Genomic DNA, 22,409 nt, shown 5'->3' with positions numbered 1-22,409 from the left:
CTTCCTCACAACTAATCCTTCTGCTTACTCTGTTAATCTTTTCTCTCCGTTGGGCTCCTCCGATCACAACCTTATTACCTTAACCTGTCCTATCACTCCGGTACGGCCTGTGGACCCTCCAGGGAAACGTCGTCTGTGGCATTTTGGAGCCGCGGACTGGGAGGCCCCTCCGGCAGTACCTCTTTGATTTTCCCTGGAATGATTATTGCTTTCATGGCCGGGAGATCATCTGAGTGTGCCTTGCGCATTACGGAGGTTATTCTCTCGGGCATGGAAACATACATTCCTTTCTCATATCCTTTCACTAACGCAAGAAAGCCTTGGTTTAATCATGCTTGTTCTAATGCTGTCCCCAACAAGGAGAGGGCCTACAAAAGGTACCGGAGCCAACCCACCCCTGAATCACATCATCTTTACGTTTCTGCCCGGAATCGTGCTAAGTCTGTTCTTCGCTCTACTAAAAATAATTTCATCCATACTAAATGCTCTCAACTCTCCAATTCGAATTCTTCCTGCTCCTTCTGGCACCTTGCCAAAAATCTTTCTAAGAACCATACCTCATCATCCTTCCCTCCTCTTTTCTACTCTGATGGTTCTGTAGCTATTTCTTCTACTGATAAAGCAGATCTCTTCGCACAGACTTTCTCCTCCAATTCCACCTTGGACGATTCCGGTGCTGTTCCTCCATCACTTCCCCCCTCTGACTTCCTCATGGCTGACATTAAAATTTCTTCAGTTGATGTATTTTCTGCCATCACTGGCCTCAGTACTAACAAGGCATATGGGCCTGATGGGGTCCCTCCTGTTGTTCTCAAGAACTGTGCTTCTGTGCTTACCCCCTGCCTAGGCAAACTCTTTCGCCTTTGTCTGTCAACTTGTACCTTTCCTTCTTGCTGGAAGTTTGCTCTCATTCAGCCAGTCCCAAAGAAGGGTGACCACTCCCAACCCTCCAACTGTCGTCCAATTGCTTTAACGTCCTGTATTTCAAAAGTTTTCGAGTCAATTCTCAATAGAAAAATTTTAAGGCATCTTTCCTAGCACAACCTTCTTTCCGATCGTCAGTACGGGTTCCATCAGGGACACTCCACTGGCGATCTTCTCACCTACCTTTCAGACTCCTGGTCATCCTCCTTTCGGGACTTTGGCGAAAGCTTTGTCATTGCACTTGACATCTCAAAGGCTTTCGATCGAGTCTGGCATAAATCTTTAATTTCCAAACTGCCCTTCTATGGTTTCTATCCTTCTATCCGTGCCTTCATCGCTAGCTTCCTTTCTGGTCGTTCTATAGCCACTGTTGTAGATAGCCATCGTTCTTCTCCTAGATCTATCAACAGTGGTGTTCCTCAGGGCTCTGTCCTATCACCATCTCTCTTCCTTTTATTCATCAATGATCTTCTAAGCTGTACATCTAACCCTATCCACTCATATGCTGATGACTCCACCCTTCACCTTTCCATTCGGTTCCCGCAACGCCCATCTCAACAGTTACTTCAACAAACAAGGGATGAGGCTATGGCACACCTAATGTCTGACTTGGCTAGTACCTCTGACTGGGGTAAAAATAATATGGTTGTTTTTAATGCATCTAAGACTCAGTTCTTACACCTATCAACCCGACAAAATCTTCCACAGGTATACCCACTAATGTTTAATAATATTCAGCTTAATCCTGCATCATCCTTGAACATGCTTGGGGTTTCATTTACTCGAGAGTTATCTTAGAAAGATCATATTACATCTCTTGTAAAATCTGCTTCCAAGAGATTGGGTGTGCTAAGCCAACTCCGCTCTTTCTTTACCCCTGCACAATTGTTGACTCTATACAGGGGTTTTATCCGCCCCTGTGTGGAGTACAGCTCTCATGTGTGGGGAGGCTCCCCACATACAGCTCTTCTCAATAGGGTGGAGTCAAAGCCTTTTCGTCTCATTAACTCTCCTCCTCTTACTGACTCTTTTCAACCTCTGTCTCTTCGCCGCACTGTTGCATCTCTATCTCTTTTCTATCGCTACTTTAATGGTCACTGCTCCTCTGAACTGTCTGTTTGCATTCCTCCACCTCTACGACGGGCGCGTAGCACCCGTTTGGCAGCAAACTCTCATCCCTTTTCTGTCCAACTCTCTAATGCAAGAGTTAACCGTTACTCCCAGTCTTTCATTTATGCAACAGGTTATCTCTGGAACTGACTGCCTCTGTCTGTATTTCCTGCTGCCTATGATCTCTAGTCTTTCAAACGCAGTGTGTGCAGGCATCTCAAAATGATCGGATCTTGAATTTGGCTCTCTATTGTATTTTGTTTTTCTCTTGGAGGGAACTGTTACTACGGACTCATGGCCTTTGGTTCTTTCTTGCATTAAAAAAAAAAACACCTTTGTATTTAGAATAAAACAGACTGGTGGCTGTAACAAATAATCAAGTTGAAGGAGTGCAAGGAGACTGATTCCATCTCCTTTATTAAAGACGGTTTCCTAAGTTGAATAAAGGCATCAGAAGTCAACAATGCATAACAAATCATCGGGCTGAAGGGAATGATCATATTCTCGTAAGCTCTGGAAAATGTCCAGCATCTCTTCCATTGGGATTTATCTCTTCTATCTAATTTGGCTTTTTGTATGGGGGTATGGGAACTTGCTGAGTCATCCTGCTGCTGAGACACACTTCTCTGGGTGGGTGGGCGAGAGAGTGGGTGGGTTGGTGGGCGAGTGGGTGGATAGGGGAAAACAGGTCCACTGGTGAATTAGTCCATGATGACAATAATTCCATGGACATAACAGGTAAGTCAATCCAAGGAGGGGAAAAAGATCTATCAGTGAAATATTTAAGTCCCCCATGGATAGCAAAGTTTTCTGGGGATAGATAAGTCACCATCAGGGAGAAATTAATCCATTAGGAGTAGCTACGTCAGGTCCACCAGGAGTAGATAAATCTCTCTCATGAGGGAAAATAACTATGAGGAAAACACTAGTCCACCATGTGTGGAAGTCCATGGAGCAAGACACAAACCTAACTTGGGAGGAAAACAGATCCATGGTAACAATAGCTGCATGTGAAAAATAGGTTCAGTGGGGTATAGGTTCATGAGGGAAATGGGCCTAAGTAGGAAAATAAGACCAGCAGGTGAAAATAGGTTAATGGGAGACAATACATTCATGTGGGAAATACGTATCTCCCCAACAGAAAACAGGTCCATGGAGGAAAAGGTCTATGGGGAAAATAAGTCCATGGAGGAAATACATCCATGGGGAAACAGAGGTCCAAAGGAGAAACCAACAGTACATGAAAAACTGGTCAAAGAGAGAACAGACCCATGAGGAAACTGTTGGGTGGAAGTAAACCTCTATTGGAGCGGCCTGAGACGGGCTTATGTTGCTAGTTTTGTTTATGTCACTTTAACCCTTTAGTGGACAGGACCTTACTTATGTATCATATTCTGAATGTCACCATATGATTGTACCCAGATGAAACATTTTTTTTTTTTTTTTTTTTAATGGCTGTTATTCTCTTTCAGGATATCAGTAGTTTATAAATAGCCACATAATTTCAAAAGTAATAAACAATTAATTGTTGATATGCTATATGTCATGAGCTTTAAAGATCCTAATCAGAGCAGGTACCTTCTGTTACTTATTATCATTATTATTATTATTATTATTATTATTATTATTATTATTACTACTACTACTACAACTACTATCATCATCATCATGATCATTATTTAATATCGATCTATCTATCTATCCATCACCAGACGCCTTAATCCCGTAAGCGGTGGCCAAAAGCAAATCGCCTCCATGTCGCTCTGTCCCCCGCCATTTCAATGCCCTGCTCCCATCTCACACCCTCCCTCTTTCATATACCTCTCCACTCCATCCCTCCATCTCATCCTTGGCCTACCCCTTCCTCTCTCCCTCTCCACATCACTCACATACACTCTCCACGTCAGTCTCTCACTCTCCATCCACTCCACATGGACAAACCACCTCAGTGTGTTTCTCCTAACGCTTCCCATCACATCCACATCCGCACAACAACGCTCCTTCACTTCCTCATTTGTCACTCTGTCTCTCCACGTGACTCCACATGCTCTTATCAAATAACTCATTTCCACTGCCTTCACTCTTGTGTCCCACCAACAAGGTCCAAACTTCATTTCCATACGTTAGGGCTGGTATCACAATACTGTCATGCAGTAACTTTTTCATTTCCATGCTCACTTCCCTGTTTCTTATCACTGCATTCAAAGAACCAGCAACCTTTTTTCTTTGTTGTACCCTATCAAGCATTTCACCCTCTAATCTTCCATCCTTACTCATCACACTACCCAAATACTTATACGCACTCATATTATCCATTTCCTCTTCGTCCAACCTCACTGTACATTCAGTGACTTCATTTCCTTCGAAGACCATAACATTACTCTTCCTTACATTCACCTTATCATTTGCATCAGGAGAAGTTCCAGAGGCGTGGAAGATCGCAAACGTAGTGCCCATCTTTAAAAAGGGTGATAAATCAGCTGCGTCGAAATATCGTCCAATACGTCTAACGTCAATTGTAGGAAAAATGTTAGAGTAAATTTTGGCAAATAAGATTAGAGAACATTTAGAGGATTTAATCTTATAAACGAAAGTCACCACGGATTCAGGCAAGGGCGATCCTGCCTCACAAATTTGTTGTCATTCAACTCGAAGGTCTATGAGGCAGTAGATAACGATAAAGCTTACGATGTTATTTATCTGGACTTTAGTAAAGCTTTTGATAGGGTCTCACACGAAAGGTTAGTTAGAAAGGTTCGAGCACACGGTATAGACGGCGATATCTTAAAATGGATGGAATCCTGGCTGAAAGGACGAAAGCAGAGAGTATTAATAAATGGAACTAAGTCGGACTGGGGATTAGTAACTAGCGGTGTACCCCAGGGTTCAGTACTCGGTCCCTTATTATTTATTATATATTTAAATGAACTAGACTTAGGAGTCACTAGCAACATCAGCAAATTTGCCGACGATACAAAAATAGGGCGTATCATTAACTCGACTGACGATTGCCATAACTTACAAAAGGACCTCGATACATTGTCCAAATGGTCTAAAACTTGGCAAATGGAATTTAACGTTGAAAAATGTATACAGCTTAGATAACAAAGAGATTAACAAATCGGAATGCAAGAGGGATCTAGGAGTTATGGTTAATAACGACCGAAAACCAAAGCAACAGTGTATTAATGCGAGAAATAAAAAGAATAGGGTCCTAGGGTTTACTTCGAGAAGCGTGAGCAACAGGTCACCAAAAGTAATACTGCAACTTCATCTAGCATTAGTAAGGCCACATTTAGACTACGCAGTACAATTTTGGTGTCCTTACCATAGAATGGATATTAACTCGTTAGAAAATGTACAGAGAAGAATGACAAAAATTATACATGACGTTCGGAACCTGTTATATGAAGACAGACTGAAAAGACTACGTTTGCACTCGCTAGAGAGGCGTAGATTAAGGGGAGACTTAATTGAGGTGTTTAAGTGGATGAAGGGTATAAATATGGGAGATATTAGCAAAGTACTTAAAGTGAGCATACAGGATAGAACTAGAAGTAATGGTTTCAAACTAGAAAAATTCCGTTTCAATAAGGAAATGGGTAGAAATTGGTTTGGTAATAGAGTAGTAGAGGAATGGAATAAGCTACCTGGTAAAGTAGTTGCTGCCTCTTCCACTGAGAGTTTCAAGCATAGGCTAGATAAGCATATGCCAAATAAGGGGTGGGTATAGAAAAAAAAATAAAGAAATCTTATAACCAATACTAATTCATATTTTTTTCCTTTTCAGGTTACACTACGATAGCATCTATTCTCCTTTCACACTTTCCTGTAAAATGTCCATGCCAGTTTTTCTATGCTGCGTGGTGTTCTGACTTTTTTCTGCCGGCTTCGGCTGGAGGGTTTGGAGGGCTGGGGAGAGCCTTCTGCTTTGCTATCCTCATCTCATTCTAGTTCAATTACTCTTCTAGGAGCTGCCTAGCATAGGCCAACCGGCCTACTGCAGTTATCCTCTCTTCTTATGCTCTTAACAGTACAGGGAGTTTCCACACACGGCACTCTTTCATTAGGGCCACCCCAATATCCACTGCCCTACCTTGTATCTCTTTTATATCCCCATCCATACAGATTGAACAACTATGGAGACATGACACATCCCTGTTTCAATCCAACCTTCAGAATGGAAAATTCAGTTCACTATCCACACGCACTGCAGGCTAGTACCGTCATACATACTCTTCACTGCAACCAACAGCTTCCTGTTTACTCCATGTATTCTTAATACTTTCCACAGTCCTTGTCTATCCACCCTGTCATATGCTTTCTCCAAATCCATGAAGGCCGCATACAACTTCTTTCTCCTCTCTAGAAAGTTTTCCATTAAAGAGCTAAGAATGAATACCTGATCTACACAACCTCTTCCCTTCCTAAAACCTCCCTGTTCTTCTCCAACTAATTCCTCTGTTATTTCCCTAACTCTGTCAGTAAGACAACCAAACACTTTTCCTAGTACACTAAGAAGACAAATTCTATAATTACCACACACTTCTTTTTCCCCTGTTCCTTTGTACTGGGGATTAATTATACCTGACTTCCAATCCCCCGGGACTTTACCTTCCTTCCAGGCCAATCTGCACATCTTCCATATCTATTCTCTTACTGTCTCTTCTCCCATGTTTCAGCATTTCACCACACGCTCTATCAATTCCTGGGGCTTTCCCCATTTTGATTTTCTGAATTGCTTCCACAACTTCCATCCTAATGATTTCTCCCTCTCTTCCTAAATTTTCCGTCTCCCAGCCATTCCCAAGCCACTTACACTCGCATTACTTTCAATCTCTATGTTTAACAATTCCTCAAAGTGTTCTCTCCATCTGCTCACTTTTCCTCCCTTCTCACCACTAATCTACAATTTTTATCTTTCACTCCCCGCATAACTTCTTCAACACTGTTTAACTCTACCTCTTTCCAGAGAATTTTCTTACATTCCCTCCACTTTATACTCTAATTCCTTCCAAATTCCTCATCCAGTCTCTTGTTACTCTCTCTTATTGATCTTATCACCTCTCTCTTCCTCTCAGCATAAAACTCTTCCGTCTCTTAACTTCCTCTACACCGGTTTCTCTTCCACTCATGATATGCATTCTTCTTTTGCGCCATGCGCCATAGCTTGTCCCACCCCTTCAGTCCATCGTGTTGTTCCTTGCACTCCCTTTCGTCTTCTCTTCACCCCACACACCACCTCACATGCTGCACAGATTTCTTCTGTGAATATCTTGCACACGCCTTCCACGTCCTCCATCTGCTCCAAATCATGTTACCAAATCGCTCCTCCACTTCTCTGTTATATTCATATCAGTTTACGTATTCATTTATTTTTGGTAACAGTAGAGCACCTACCTTCACACGAACCCCAGCCACCATCAGTCACAAAAAGAGACCTATATACTCAGTGTTATTCTACCGGCACTGGGGGGGGGGGGTAGGCTATTAGCATTAACTACAACGCAGGTTTAACTCATTCATGTTAATGCCATGACTTTTTTTCCTCTGGCGTAATAAAATTCTTGGGTAATGCAATATTTTTCGACGTTCCAGGACTCTCACTAAATATTTTGTAGGACACAGCTATGAGTGCAAATTACAGAGGGGAAAAGAGCATCAGTTTTAATTATCTATCATATTTTCAGGGGATGACTTCCAAAGCGTGAGTTATAGTAAGGCCAATGAAGCAATGATGCAGCAAGGATTTCAACATCCATTGTTACTGTACAATACGTCACTACGATGACGTACCGCCTCTCTCTCTCTCTCTCTCTCTCTCTCTCTCTCTCTCTCTCTCTCTCGTCCATTATTTCTATTAACTCCCTCACTAGGATAATGTATCCTCTCTCTCTCTCTCTCTCTCTCTCTCTCTCTCTCTCTCTCTCTCTCTCTCTCTCTCTCTCTCATTTATTATTGTTAGCGTCCGACAAATATATATTTAACTCAGGTAAAAGTTTTTAGACTGAAAGATCATAGGCCCGTATTCCTGTCGGATAAGGAAGCGCCCTAACACCTCTTCCTAAGCGATTTATTCTGCTTATTACTTCTTAATATCCTGTGGTATTTAAATGATTCTGCCACAATACTCTGCATAAACAGAGTACAAAATTATACTAACCATCAAAACCAAAAATAAATCGCAAAGGAATACGTGCTAGGGAATCTTAAGTGACGAGAATATGGGTCTTAGATTAACCCCTTCACTCCTGTACATCTTCCTTCAGCTGACTGTCATCTTGTGGTGATGACATTATTAGTATGAAGACCATCTGATCTTTAAACATCCATCACTATATTTTCAGTGGATTAATTAACTTCCGTGGTAGCTTGGGACGGCCAACATCCACTCACTCGATGTAGTGTTGCTCTCTCTTGATTCTACACAGAGTGCCAAGTCAGAAGGTTTCCTCTATCCCAGGATATAATTCACTACGTTGGGCGGTAACCATATAATAAAATGACCCCTGGTGGTCTAGTGAGTTAAGTTGTTGCAACCGTATGGGGCCGCAGCGGTACATCTGAGGGTTAGTTGAGGTTTTCTGTTCACATAATGTCACTCAGGGGCGAAATGATTTTTTTTTTTTTTTAAGGCTAGGAAGAAGGAACCAAAGGCCTTGAGCCTGCAATAATCCTTCCCTCCAAGAGAAAAACAAAATACAAGAGAGCGCCAAATTCAAGATCCGATCATTTTGAGATGCCTGGACACACTGCGTTTGAAAGACTGGAGATCATAGCTAGCAGAAAATACAGACAGAGGGAGACAGTTCCAGAGCTGACCTGTTGCATAAATGAAGGACTGGGAGTAACGGTTAACTCTTGCATTAGAGAGTTGGACAGAAAAGGGATGAGAGTTTGCTGCTATAGTCCTTCCAAAATATCGAGATCGTTTGGGCATTGTCCCTCAAGGAAATTCCCCCACCCGCGACGTTGCCGAATCTGTACCCGAACACACCTCTCTGTCTCATGTCAGCTATTTACTACCTGTAAATGAAGTATATTTACAGTATATATATATATATATATATATATATATATATATATATATATATATATATATATATATATATATATATATATATATATATATATATATATATATATATATATATATATATATATATATATATATATATATATATATATATAATTCTCTAATAAGGCTATATATTGTAAGAAAATGCCTATAGTCTTTAATCATAACAATGACTTTTTATAAATATATGCACACTTGGCATCGTTGCTTTCCAGCACTGTCACGCTTGTAGGTGAGTCAGTGAGGAAGGGTCATGTGTCAGTCTGCAGGTCACTTCCTCTCTGACCGCCATCAGAGATGGAAGCTCCCACCCCTACTGCTCATAAAACCGTATAGACTTTTTATAGACATAAATCTCCATAAAATGTTGATTTAATATGCTATCTATCTATCTATATACCTAGGCTGCTTCCCCCAAGGAAAGGGAGGTAGCCGAGACAGGACGACACACTCTCCATTTACTCATCCATTCAAACACATTCATTCACATCTTAGCCCCAAAGGGGAGAACGGACAGATCCTCACCGCACCACACTGCACAAGGGTCAACTGCGCAATGCAATCAGTGACATCCGCAGCAGGGCCTGACAGCGGAACTGGTTTACCCCTGCCACATCATAACAGACCCATCCCCTTACCCGCATCTGACCTGAGTAGCTGATCAGACCAAATGCGGGAGAATATCCCCTCAGAGCTGCGTCATCACTTATTCATTCACAATTTCTCTCCATTTATTTCTGTCACGCACAGCCACTCTTCCTTGCTCAACAGACATCCCTTTCGCATCCAGCGCTCTCTTCACACTGTCCATCCATCCTATTCGTGGTCTTCCTCTCAGCCTTACACCTCTCACATCAGATCTAGTTATCTTTTTCACCAATCGCTCATTATCCATTCTCTCCATATGCCCAAACCATCGCAACACCCTCTGCTCAACTCTACCAGCCATCTCCCGAACAACTCCAGTTCTCCTTCGCACTTCATCATTTCGCACCCGATCCATACGCGTCACTCCACACATACTCCTCAGACACCTCATCTCCATTACATTCAAACTTTTCCTCTCTGCTACACCTATATTCCATGTTTCAGCCCCATATAATGCAGTCGGTACCACAACACCCTCATACAGCCTTCTCTTTACATCCATTCTAAGCGAACGACATTTAAACACTTTTTTCATTCCTCCCAGCACCTTTCCTACTTCATTTATTCTAAACTTCACTTCTGCATCTATTCTTCCATCCACAGCAACATGTGACCCTAGATATTTAAAACAATCTACCTCCTCAAGCAACTCACCATTCAAAACTATATTCATCCCCCTACCATCATCAACCTCGTACACTTCATCACTTTACTCTTATTCTCATTTACTTTCAAATTCCTCCTTTCACACACCCTTCCAAACTCCTCTACCAACTGTCTCAATCTCTCCTCTGAATCAGTCACCAGTGCAGTATCATCTGCAAACAGCAGCTGCTTCAGATTCCAATCTCTACCATCAACATTTACCAGACTCAGACCACCTAAAACTCTTGCATTCACCTCCCTTACAACACCATCCATGTAAATATTAAACAACCAAGACGACATGACACATCCCTGTCGCAGCCCCACTCTCACAGGAAACCAATCACTCACAGCATTTCCCACTCTTACACATGCTCTACTATTTACATAAAAACTTTTCACCCCTTTTAGTAACCTACCATCAAGTCCATACAATCTTAAAACAGTCCACAAAGCCTCCCTATCAATTCTATCATACGCTTTCTCTAAATCCATAAATGCCCAAAACACATCCTTGCCTTTCACTAAATACTTTTCACACACTTGTCTCACAGCAAACACCTGATCAACGCATCCCCTCCCTCTCCTAAAGCCACACTGCTCATCACTAATCACTCCCTCTGTACCCTCTCTAACTCTCATAATTAACACTCTACCATACACCTTACCTACAACACTCAACAGACTTATACCCCTAAAGCTAGTACATTCATACTTATCACCCTTGCCTTTATACAACGGGACCACACAAGCACTTGCCCAGTCAATTGGCACCATACCTTTCTCAAAGCACACATTCAACAATCTTACTAACCAGTCAACAATAGTCACTCCACCACCCTTCAGGCATTCCACAGCACACCCATCCATACCTGCAGCTTTCCCTGTTTTCATCTCCTTTACTGCCTTCTCCACTTCCTCCTTCGTGATCAAAGAATCATTCAACTCTCCCAACACATTTATTCCTTGCACCCTTCCATCCGCCACAATCTCAGCCACTCTTTCCTCCTCTACATTTAACAATCTTTCAAAATACTCTGCCCATCTCCTCCTTACTGCATCCATCTCAATTAACATCCTTCCATCCTCTGCTTTTACTCGTTCTTCCTTCCCAGACTCTCCCTTTCGCACCTTTTTCACCTCCTTCCAAAACATTTTCTTATTCTGTTGAAAATTCTCTGTCAGCCGCCTACCCCACCTCTCATCTGCTGCCACTTTAGCATCACGTACAGCCCTTCTCGTTCTATTCCTCTTTTCCTTATACCTTTCATATGACATCTCATCCTTCCTCTGCAGCCACACTTCATATGCACGTCTCTTCTCAGCCACAGCCATACTTACTTCCTTGCACCACCATTCACTTCCTTTTCTTACACCACCACCCACACGTCTCACACCACACACCTCTTCTGCATGCCCCACCACAGCACTCTTAAACAACTGCCATTCCTCCTCCACGCTGCCATTTTCCCGATCTTTCATTGCGTTCCACTCATCTTTCAATTTCTTCTGATACGCTATCTTTTTCTCTCTTTTATCCAACTCACTCACTTTCAAAACCTCCCTGCCACACCTAACCCTCCTAGCTCTCACCCATCTCTTACCTACTCTTAACTTTCCCTCCACCAGGTAGTGGTCAGACATACCTCCACCTTCCCCTCTCAGAACTCTCACATCCAACAATCTTCCTATTACATTCCTAGACACAACCACATAGTCCATCAAAGCTCTATCAACAACCCTTCAACCCTCCTGTCTCACCCATGTATACTTATAAATATCTTTCTTCTCAAACAGCGTATTCCCAATCACCATCTCTCGCTCAACACACATCGCTATCATTCGTTCCCCATTTTCATTTCTTCCAGGCACACCATGCATACCAACTACACCTTCAACTTCTACATTTCCCACTCTAGCATTCAGATCTCCCATCATTACCACATTCACATTCGCTCCAAAACTCTGCAGACACTCATCAATATCATTCCAGAAAGACTCCCTCTCTTGTTCATCCCTTTCACTACCAGGCCCATATGCACTCACAAACACCCACAACTCACATTCAAATTTCTTTTTCACCCACATCAGTCTCGATGACACCTCCTTCCATTCAATCACACATTGCTGTACTTCCGGACTCACTAACAAGGCCACACTTTCTCTTGCCCTTCCTCTATCAACACCTGACAATCTTCCATTCACACTTCCAAACATAGATTCCCCCTTCCCTTTCATCTTCGTTTCACTCAAAGCTAACACATCCAACTTTCTTCTCACAAACATTCTCCCAATCTCCTCCCTTTTAGCCTCAATCGTACTACATCCACGCACATTCATAGACCCAATCTTCAGGGTACGGGGATAACTCCATCCCCCATCCCTTTCTCTGGCCTGTCTCTTTTTAGGAACTAAAAAACAAAGGAGGGGGTCCCTAGTCCCCTCACCCCGCCCCTTTTAGTCGCCTTTTACGACACGCAGGGAATACGGTGGCAGTATTCTTCCTAACACAACCTGGCCACAGAGTAGTAGTACCACCCCATAGTGCGGCCAGGTTGTGTCCCCCCCCCGCCAGATGGGGGGGGGACACAAAGAATGAAAGAGAGAGACAGACAGACAGACAGACAGACAGACAGACAGACAGGAGGCTTTTCCTCAAATTCTAATAACCCATAAAACCATATAGACTTTTTATAAAAATAAATCTACATAAAGTGTAGATTTTATATGCAGAGAGAGAGAGAGAGAGAGAGAGAGAGAGAGTTGTCCCTTGAACTTTGTCTCAAATCCGATAATTTGCCCAGTAGAAAGACTGGCAACATCGCGGGTAGGGCAATTCCCGTGAGGGACAACGCCCGAACGATCTCGATATTTTGGAAGGACCACAGAAGGGTGCTACACGCCCATTTTAGAGGTGGAGGGATGCAAGCAGAAGTTCAGAGGAGCAATGATCATTGAAGGTGCGACAGAAAAGAGATAAAGATGCAACAGTGTGGCGAAGAGACAGAGGTTGAAGGGAGGCAGTAAGAGGAGGAGAGTTAATGAGATGAAAAGCCTATGACTCCACCCTATTGAGAAGAGCTGTATGTGGGGAGCCTCCCCACACATGAGAGTTGTACTCCACACAGAGGCGGATAAAACCCGTGTATGAGTCAACAATTGTGCAGGGGTAAAGTAGGAACGGAGACGGCTTAGCATACCTAATCACTTAGAAGCAGATTTTACAAGAGATGTAATATGATCTTTTCAAGATAAGTCCCTAGTGAATGAAACCCCAAGCATAGCCTATTCAAGGATGATGCAGGATTAAGCTGAATATTATTAAACATTAGTCGGTACACCTGTGAAAGATTTTGTCGGGTTGATAGGTGTAAGAACTGAGTCTTTGATGTATTAAAAACAAGATGATTATTTTTACCCCAGTCAGAGATACGGGCCAAGTCACCCTCTCCTTAAAAGTCGGAACAAAGTAGCCTATCCTTTGTGCGCTCCTGATGGGGATGATAGACAGATTAAAAATAACTTCAAAACATTATCTATTACGGTATAGCCAATGTTGAAATAATGCAGAAACTGATTCGATATCCTCTGTAACTGCTATACTCTTTTTACTCTAACTTAGCCCAGATTTTCGTCCCTTTACAGTTTATTTCACACAGCTCGATAACAGAACATGATTAAACTACAGCTGTGCTCCCATTCCATGACACTTCTTCGTGACTAGCATCATATTCTAGTGCTAATACATTGTTACAACTGAGAATTTAAGATGGTGAGATGTCAATTTTAGACCACTTTAGCGTAAAGTGGTTTAACTCCTTCAATACGATAGCGTCTAATTTGTTTTATTTTGCTCCTTCACTTTGCTAGTCTTGTTTGCCTTATTTTTTCTTTCGTTACGATAGCGTCTTATTGCTTCATTTTTGCTCCTTCACTACGACAGTCTCTTTATCTGCTTTATTTTTGCTTCCTCTAGACGATTTAATCCTGCTTATGGGATTTTTTTTCTAAACGGGTGGATTATTTTAGATACTATTAATCCCTTCACCACTACAGTGCCTTTTTACTCGTAATACAATCGTCTGTTGGTAACCTCAGTAAGACTAAAAATACGTCACACCTCTATATTACGTAAAATGTATTATCTCTATGCAAGAGTTAACCGTTACTCCAAATGCTTCATGCTTACAACAGGCCAACTCTGGAACTGTTTTCCTCTGTCTGTATTTCCTACTGCCTATGACCTCTAGTCTTTTAAAGCAATGTGTCCAGGCATCTCGAAATGAAGGATCATGACTTTGGCTTTTTTTTTCTCTGACGGGAATACAGTAGTCTTGTGGGCTTCTAGTCTTTGGTTCCATTTTCCTTGTATTGAGAAAAAAAAAAAAAAAAAAAACTCAGAGCTGAATAAAACCGTCTGCAGGTAGGAATGGTAGTATCAGTAGTAGCTCATCTGAACGTGAACCCCATGGACTGCAGGCCAAATCTGCTGTTTCGCAGTCCACCATCCTTTCGCCGGGGAGAGAGAGAAGGAACTAAGAGATTTCTGTATAACCGGGCAGCTCCACCGCCTGGCAATATCGGTGCCACCACTTAAAGGCGTTCCTCTCCAGCACTGACAGGAAGAGCAAATTCTAGAATACATCACCGTACTGAAATGAAAGCAGTTACATCGGAAGAGGCTTTTCCTTGAAGCAAACTTTTCAATTTACCAGTGGTTGTAAAATACCAGAATAATTGCATTTTTTCTACCACGACCTGCGTAAAATGAATGGACAAAAATGCGACTGATGGAACGGACTTTTTTCTTTTTTTTAATCAACACTCCCAGGCTTCTATGACCCCATCCCTGGTGACAAAACTGTCTAACTTTGGCAAAAATATGATGCTTGAAATATGCCGATCATGGAAGACTGTGAACAGAAGACCGATATATATATATATATATATATATATATATATATATATATATATATATATATATATATATATATATATATATATATATATATATATATATATATATATATATATATATATATATATATATATATATATATATATATATATATATATATATATATATATATATATATATACGTACACCGTTCGTGCCGCTATTAAATAATCCATTTTAATACGATGTGTGTGTGTGTGTGTGTGTGTGTGTGTCTGTGTGTGTGTGTGTGTGTGTGTGTGTGTGTGTGTTTTAGGGTACTCTTCTTACCTATAGACAACTGTATTCTTCCCTGGAGAGACTTTAATCTGGAGGTGTTAGATATAGCCGTAATTAACCCTTTCAGAACGAGACACGTTTTATATGTTCTATGTAATAATCTAGAGAAAGCATTGGTAACCTATAAAAAAGTCACCGCGAAAAATGTGTTAAGCGCAGTTTTTGTCTCGATAGATGATCATTGTTTTCGCTGTTAAATAATGACAGTTTTAGTTGTCATTATTTCGCTGTTACATGAATGTTACCGTATTTTGCTGTTATAATCGTGCACTTTTGGTTATATCAAAGATCTTTTTTTATTGTTATGTTCTCACTTTTCCTTATGACTGCAATTTTTTAGATCATAGTTTTTTTCTTTTTTTGTCACAGTATTACCTAATGTTATGTTAAAGCGATCATTTCTTGCTGCTATAATCTCCGTTTTATCATAATTACAGGCTTTGTTACAATCAAGGTTTCCGTAAAAATAATCATCTACTGTTCTACTTAAATGAAGGACACCGTGTTTTTTAGATCTATGTATTTATTTTTGCTGTATCACTAAGCCGGGGACGCTCGGCATGAGTGTAAACATTATAAAACATGCCCGACACAATCCTCATTTATTGGCAGGCATACTCTATCACCATGGCGGTAAGTAAATGAGCTGCAAATGACACGAGTCTGATGAATATACATGCAATTTTATTCCCCTCTGAAATGTTGGAAATGTCATGTTCCTATACCCACCTCACAGCCGACACACACACACACACACACACACACACACACACACACACACACACACACACACACACACACACACACACACACACACACCGCTCGCTGGCGCAGTGGTAAAGTTCTCGCTTGCCATCTGGTAGACGGGAGTTCGCGCCTCGCTCAGGTTGCGAAAAGTTTCACTGACGAAGTGGGTGGTTACTGTCCCCCTTGAGCAAGGGGATGGGTGTGTGCGTGTGTGAAGGTCACAGCCTTGCCCTTAGATCGGACTATATGAGCTCTCAGCTCCCTTCCGGGAGGGTAAAAGCTGACGATCACGACCATCAAGTGATCCTGACCGACCCGGTGAATTACACACACACACACACACACACACACACACACACACACACACACACACACACACACACACACACACAGTTCTGAGAGAGCTCTCATACTGAAGGGGGTAATGAAGGCTGTATCTAACCCGAACAGTTCAATGGTCCTCCTTATGTTATAAGAATGAAACATTCATCCTCGATGCGAAAGGGTTAAGACCTGTCATTCAATGTTCAGATGACATTTGGAAGCTTGGTTAGAATGCGCTGTGGAGATCTGGGTATGACACTTCTACCTGTGCAAACTGGTGGCAGGTGGTGGCGACCATCATCTACTCACTTGATTGTGCTACCTGCCTTTTACATCCTCTATCTCATTCTATCTCTCTGTCTGTCCTCCTCTCTTCCTACTTCTCGCTTTCATTCCGGTCACTTTTTATTACTCTTCTTTCCACTTCTTGTGGCTCTACACTGAGTGACAAGCTTAATGGTTTCCTGCAAACCAGGAAACTAATTACAACGATGGGTGATCACGAAACAACCATATAACCAAAGTACAGGGTGAAGTGGAGCCTACTATTGTGTCCTTGTTGACTGCGTGGAGAGACGCAAATGTGGCGTCCACCCATTAACTAAAGCTCCACACTTTACCCAGCGCCTAGCTGTAACAAGGCTTTGTTGACCACAAGAAAAAATCGGTTAACTGCATGGGATGGTGTTGCAGAGGGGGGGGGGGTTGCTTGCCTGCGATTGATGGGTCTGCTCGGCGACATACTGGGGTTGATCAGCACTATCATCCCCACCACCACCAACAACAACAACAATAACAACAATAATAACAACAACAACAACCTGTGCAATCTATAAAAATCTTTGGACTTTCAAAAACAGGTCGTTCAATGCACCAAGCTTTTGCTAAGGGTAGGCATGGTGGGACAGCACACACTATAGGGCTCGTTATCTCGTCGGTTAACGAAGCTCCCTTGCATTTTTTTTTTTTCTAGCGAACTATTCTTTGGATATGGATAGTTGGTGTCCTTCAGTACGTTATTTATGCTGCGAATGGCGATGTCGGAAAGATTTGTGGAGCACAAGACGGCAGTAAGGTGTAAAAAGCAAAATAAATCGCTTAGAATAGGATGTCAGGGAGCTTCCTCAACCCACGATAATACAAGCCTATGCCTTTGACGGAATAGTGCACTGACCCAATCATTCCCATAGTTCTTTTACGCTAATTAGGCACAGATATTCGACCTTTCTGTGGCTTACTTCACCTAGCTGTGTGAGAGAAAAAGACAATATTAAGGCTCTACAGTCTACATCCTTTCCATAGCACTTCTATGTGATTAACATCGTATTCTGGCGTTAGTTTATGGTTAAAACTCAGCAGTGAGGATAGAGAGATGGTAATTTTAGTCCAAATTAGAGTTAAAACAGTGTAGCGGTCCTCCTTAGTGTAGCGACATTGCAGGGACGAGGGAGAAATAACATGGAAAAAAAATCATTACGGTAAACAAAAGCTTCATGTTTTTTTTTTTTTTTTCAATGCCGTTACAAGGTTCTTTTCTGGATTATACAGATTCGCCTTGAAGTAGTGGGAATAAATTAGAGTGTGTGTCATCCTAGTTAAGGGTTTACAGGCCAAGTCAAATACAGTACTGTTCTGGAAGAGCTATAGTGCAAGCAAGAGGAAAAATTTATTGGTATGTGCAAAAGTCAGGAGAACGTCACTTAAACACCACAATGGACCCAATGTGTTTTCCTTTATGCGAAAGTAAATTACGGTCAGTTCCACGCCATAAATTGGATTTGTTTTTGAAGGAAAAACTAACAACATGGGGCATTGCAGCACTATTCTAATCCTGTCCTTACTGTGAGAAAAGTCATAGTTGCAGCAAAGAATTCAACGTTGATTTTCTTGTGAATTTCAGCTCTGATTCCGCATTCTATTTTCTTTTCCATTGAAGAGGATTTCTAACTCCCCATCCTTATCAGTTTGTTACTGTATCTGCCCAGTTTACCGCAGAACCCGGTGTGTGTGTGTGGGTGGGGGGGTAGTTTTTATCTTCTAAGATCTCTTAAACTGTGATAAATTCTACAAAACTCCTAAGCCGAATAGAACTGTCTGGCGGTGTGTGTGTGTGTGTGTGTGTGTGTGTGTGTGTGTGTGTGTGTGTGTGTGTGTGTGTGTGTGTGTGTGTGTGTGTGTGTGTGTGTGTGTGTGTGTGTGTGTGTGTGTGTGTGTGTGTGTGTGTGTGTGTGTGTGTGTGTGTGTGTGTGTGTGTGTGTGTGTGTGTGTGTGTGTGTGTGTGTGTGTGTGTGTGTGTGTGTGTGTGTGTGTGTGTGTGTGTGTGTGTGTGTGTGTGTGTGTGTGTGTGTGTGTGTGTGTGTGTGTGTGTGTGTGTGTGTGTGTGTGTGTGTGTGTGTGTGTGTGTGTGTGTGTGTGTGTGTGTGTGTGTGTGTGTGTGTGTGTGTGTGTGTGTGTGTGTGTGTGTGTGTGTGTGTGTGTGTGTGTACAACAAGAGGCTATAAGGCAGTCATCATAGAGAAGGTTATATTATGGTTTGACTTGTGGTCTGAGCACGACATTTGAATACCCCTCTGCTAGAGAGAGTTGTGTGCTAAAAATACGAGTTCACCCTACTGTTAATCTAATTTTCATTGATGAGATAGATACGACATATAAATCAGCATCTCGAAAGCTGAAGGTCATGAAGGTAGCTGCTAATATTCACGCCACTGGACAACAGCTAGAACTTACAGTCGTACTTACAGAGACGCTTATCAAAGTATAGTATTAACTTCATAAAATGGATCAAGTTAATCTAAGAATAATATATGCTTTTTAATACTCATGTTGATCATATACTCGTATGTGATTAAGAATATTAAGCATTTTGGGTGTTAATGATTCTTCTATCCCAACTATGTAGAGGTTGTGACGCGTTACCTGTGAGTTCTCGTGGGTTAAACCGTCTGGCGTTATTCAGAATAATATTTCCAGTGGTGGTTCTTGCAGTGAAAGGTGTAAAAACCTTAATTGTTCACAATGCAGAATTGTAGAGCCTTCGCCATCTTACATTTTAATATAATTCGTTAATACAATGTTACAACAAGGTTTTAAAAAGTCCACTTCTCAATACTCTCAAGATCCTATTGAAACCGGTACTAACATTCTATCAACTGACCCATGATCAAGAATAAGTCTTCAGGACTCACCATATACAGTAGCTTAGAAGAAACTCAAGTGAAATATGCTCAAGATTTCCAAGCCTTTTACAGTATATGGGGCTAACTTACCTTAAATCAGGAGTAATTCTGACGAATGACCGGTTACTCATTGAATCATGGCTCAGGATTTACCGATTTCCAAGAGTAAAACTGACCCACCACACGCCAACTCACCGATGGGTCCGTTCTCCTGCACCAGACCAAACATGGTTGTGTTGGGGAAGACGGGTGGGTTGTCGTTGACGTCCTTCACTCTGATGGTGACCTCCGTCTCGGCTACGTGTACCAGCGACCCACCAAGGCCATGCAGGCCCCGACCCGCCCCGGCCTGACGTTCATCCTCGGGCTCAGTCACGTTACCGCCACATATGTCATGCTGTTCATCCTCCACCCACTCCCTGAAGCTCCTCGCTTCCTCACCATCCTGATCTGATACCCATCTCATAAAGTTTCTCGCTTCGTCTCCATCCTGGTTCTCCTCCACCCACTCCCTAAAGCTCTTCTCTCCTTCCCCTGACCTCCTGGCCCTTCGGCCCCTCGGGTAAGCCGCAACACCATAATCCAGGTGGGTGGCCTCTTTGTCCACACTTGCTATGCCCTGGCCACGGAGGACTCTATCTGGGCTCTTAGTCGCGAGCTTACTGTGCTGATTTTCACTTTCAGTATATGTTTCATATCTTGTTAATAACAAATGCTTCAGTTTAGTCCAGCCATATCTCTTCCTAATGCCATACACACCAAATGATTTTCTTCCACTGTTTGCCCTGAACACAAACTCACGCGCTGTCCTTCTCTGTCGTCCAGTGTTATGGTTTGTTGTGCTGGCATTTGTGGCCTTGGCCTTGTTAGCCAGGTAGCGTTGCATGGCCTGGCGGCTCCATAGCGCCTGCCCGTCTCTCACCTGCACCCGCACCTTCCACACAGCCTTACCTCGAGGCGGGTCGCGATCCAGTGCCTGCAGGGAAGAGCAGAGGACACATCCTGAAATAAGTACTATATGTTTCATCATGACTGAAGTGGAAAGAGAAGGAAAATAGTGAGCTATGGATAGGACTAAACACAGTAAAAATAAAAGGGCAAGGCTAACTACATAAACAATCTAATATAAAAAATCTTATCAGTGTGTAATGGAGGCTGGGCTCGCATTTTCGGGATTGCCAGAAATGATATGGAAAGCACTAATGAAAGAGATGTGGCAATCTTGAAGAAGCTTGGGATGGGGATGCTTCTTTATGCAGACGAAATCTGATGACATATTAAAATACTGGGGAGAGACTGTAGTCGCCTGGTTGCAGTTCTTAAAATTTCATGGGAACAAGAAATGATGCTTTATAACAGAAGGGAAGATAAAATTGTATCGTTATATAATAGGAAGGAGAGGATAGAAGAAAGTATGTAAATTACAGTGGTACTAATCTGTTCAGTGAAGTGAGGGAAAGTGTGTGAGAGAATGGTGATTGATGAGGAGACTGTTGAAGAGACTAGCTAAGAGGAGAACGAGATGAGGTTGGTAGTAGGTGAGGGTGTGTGGACCTAATATTTTTTTGTTTTAGGAATGAGTTAGGTTATATAATCATGAGCAGGAAGCTACATGTAACATCCATGACTCTATTAAAGGCTCATAACAGGATAAAAAGACATGCATGCTTTCTGAAAAGGAATAAGAATATATGATGGAAGTAGCAGACTGCCGAATGCCACAAATAATGACACAATGGAGCAAAGGCAATAGTAAATGAAAATGGATAGTTTACTGAAAAATGCGATCTAAGTTTAGGTCTGAACTGGAGGTGTGTGATTTCTCCTTGTAGTTGGATTTGTGTATTGATGAAGTAATATGGAAAGTATGGGAGAGAGGAGGAGGTGATGTACCTCGAATCTTAAAAAGGAGAAGAAGGATTTAATACCATGTTACATCTAGGTGGTGTTGGAAATGAGGAATGAATGTTGAAGACCTTGCTTTGTAAAAATAGAAGCGTGCAAAGGCAAAGAAATGTCAAAATGAATGCAAGAAAAAGCAGTCACTATGTCATTTATGACAGAGGCACTGATAACTAAAGATATTCTGTAAACTGAACGGTTCAGCGGTAAGTGTGTGATGGAGACTGAAAACCCTGGAAGTCTATTAAGAAAGGGAAGTCTGATATAGTGACCAGGTAATTAAAGCAATCCCTCTTTAACAGTATGTTGGTGACAATGCTGACTAGGGAATGTGAAAAGTGAACAGTGATACTGACAAGAGCCTTAACTGAGAACAGTAAAATTGCTTTCTTAACCTAAAGAGAGCATGTGGTGGCACGTAAACACACAGATGGACAAAACAACCAATATGCAGATAGAAGTAACAGATTTAGGTAGGAAAAAGTACTGTGATTGCCTCAACATATGGAACGGATGAAGAATGCATAGTTCATAAAGAAAAGTGTATGAACGCAATACTGATGGAATAATGAAGAGAGATAAACTAAGTACTAAATGAAAAGATGCAGTGGAAGAC

The 22,409-nt window shown here is 41.9% G+C and overlaps 1 protein-coding gene across 1 annotated transcript in view; it reads right to left on the bottom strand.

The window, feature by feature from the left end:
* Positions 1 to 22,409, bottom strand: part of LOC145407476 (putative neural-cadherin 2) — a 143,045-nt gene that overhangs the window by 39,750 nt on the left and 80,886 nt on the right. Inside the window, exon 7 of the mRNA XM_080278405.1 lies at positions 20,087 to 20,867. Within this exon, the coding sequence (XP_080134531.1) occupies positions 20,087 to 20,867 (781 nt within the window). The remainder of the gene's footprint in view (positions 1 to 20,086; positions 20,868 to 22,409) is intronic.

Source organism: Coenobita brevimanus, chromosome 73 (assembly GCF_032717465.1).
Source record: "Coenobita brevimanus isolate Jiangsu-jjx chromosome 73, ASM3271746v2, whole genome shotgun sequence".
Lineage (NCBI taxonomy): Eukaryota > Metazoa > Arthropoda > Malacostraca > Decapoda > Coenobitidae > Coenobita > Coenobita brevimanus.
Note: the sequence above shows the minus strand (reverse complement) of the source record. Positions and strands in the feature narration are given on the sequence as shown.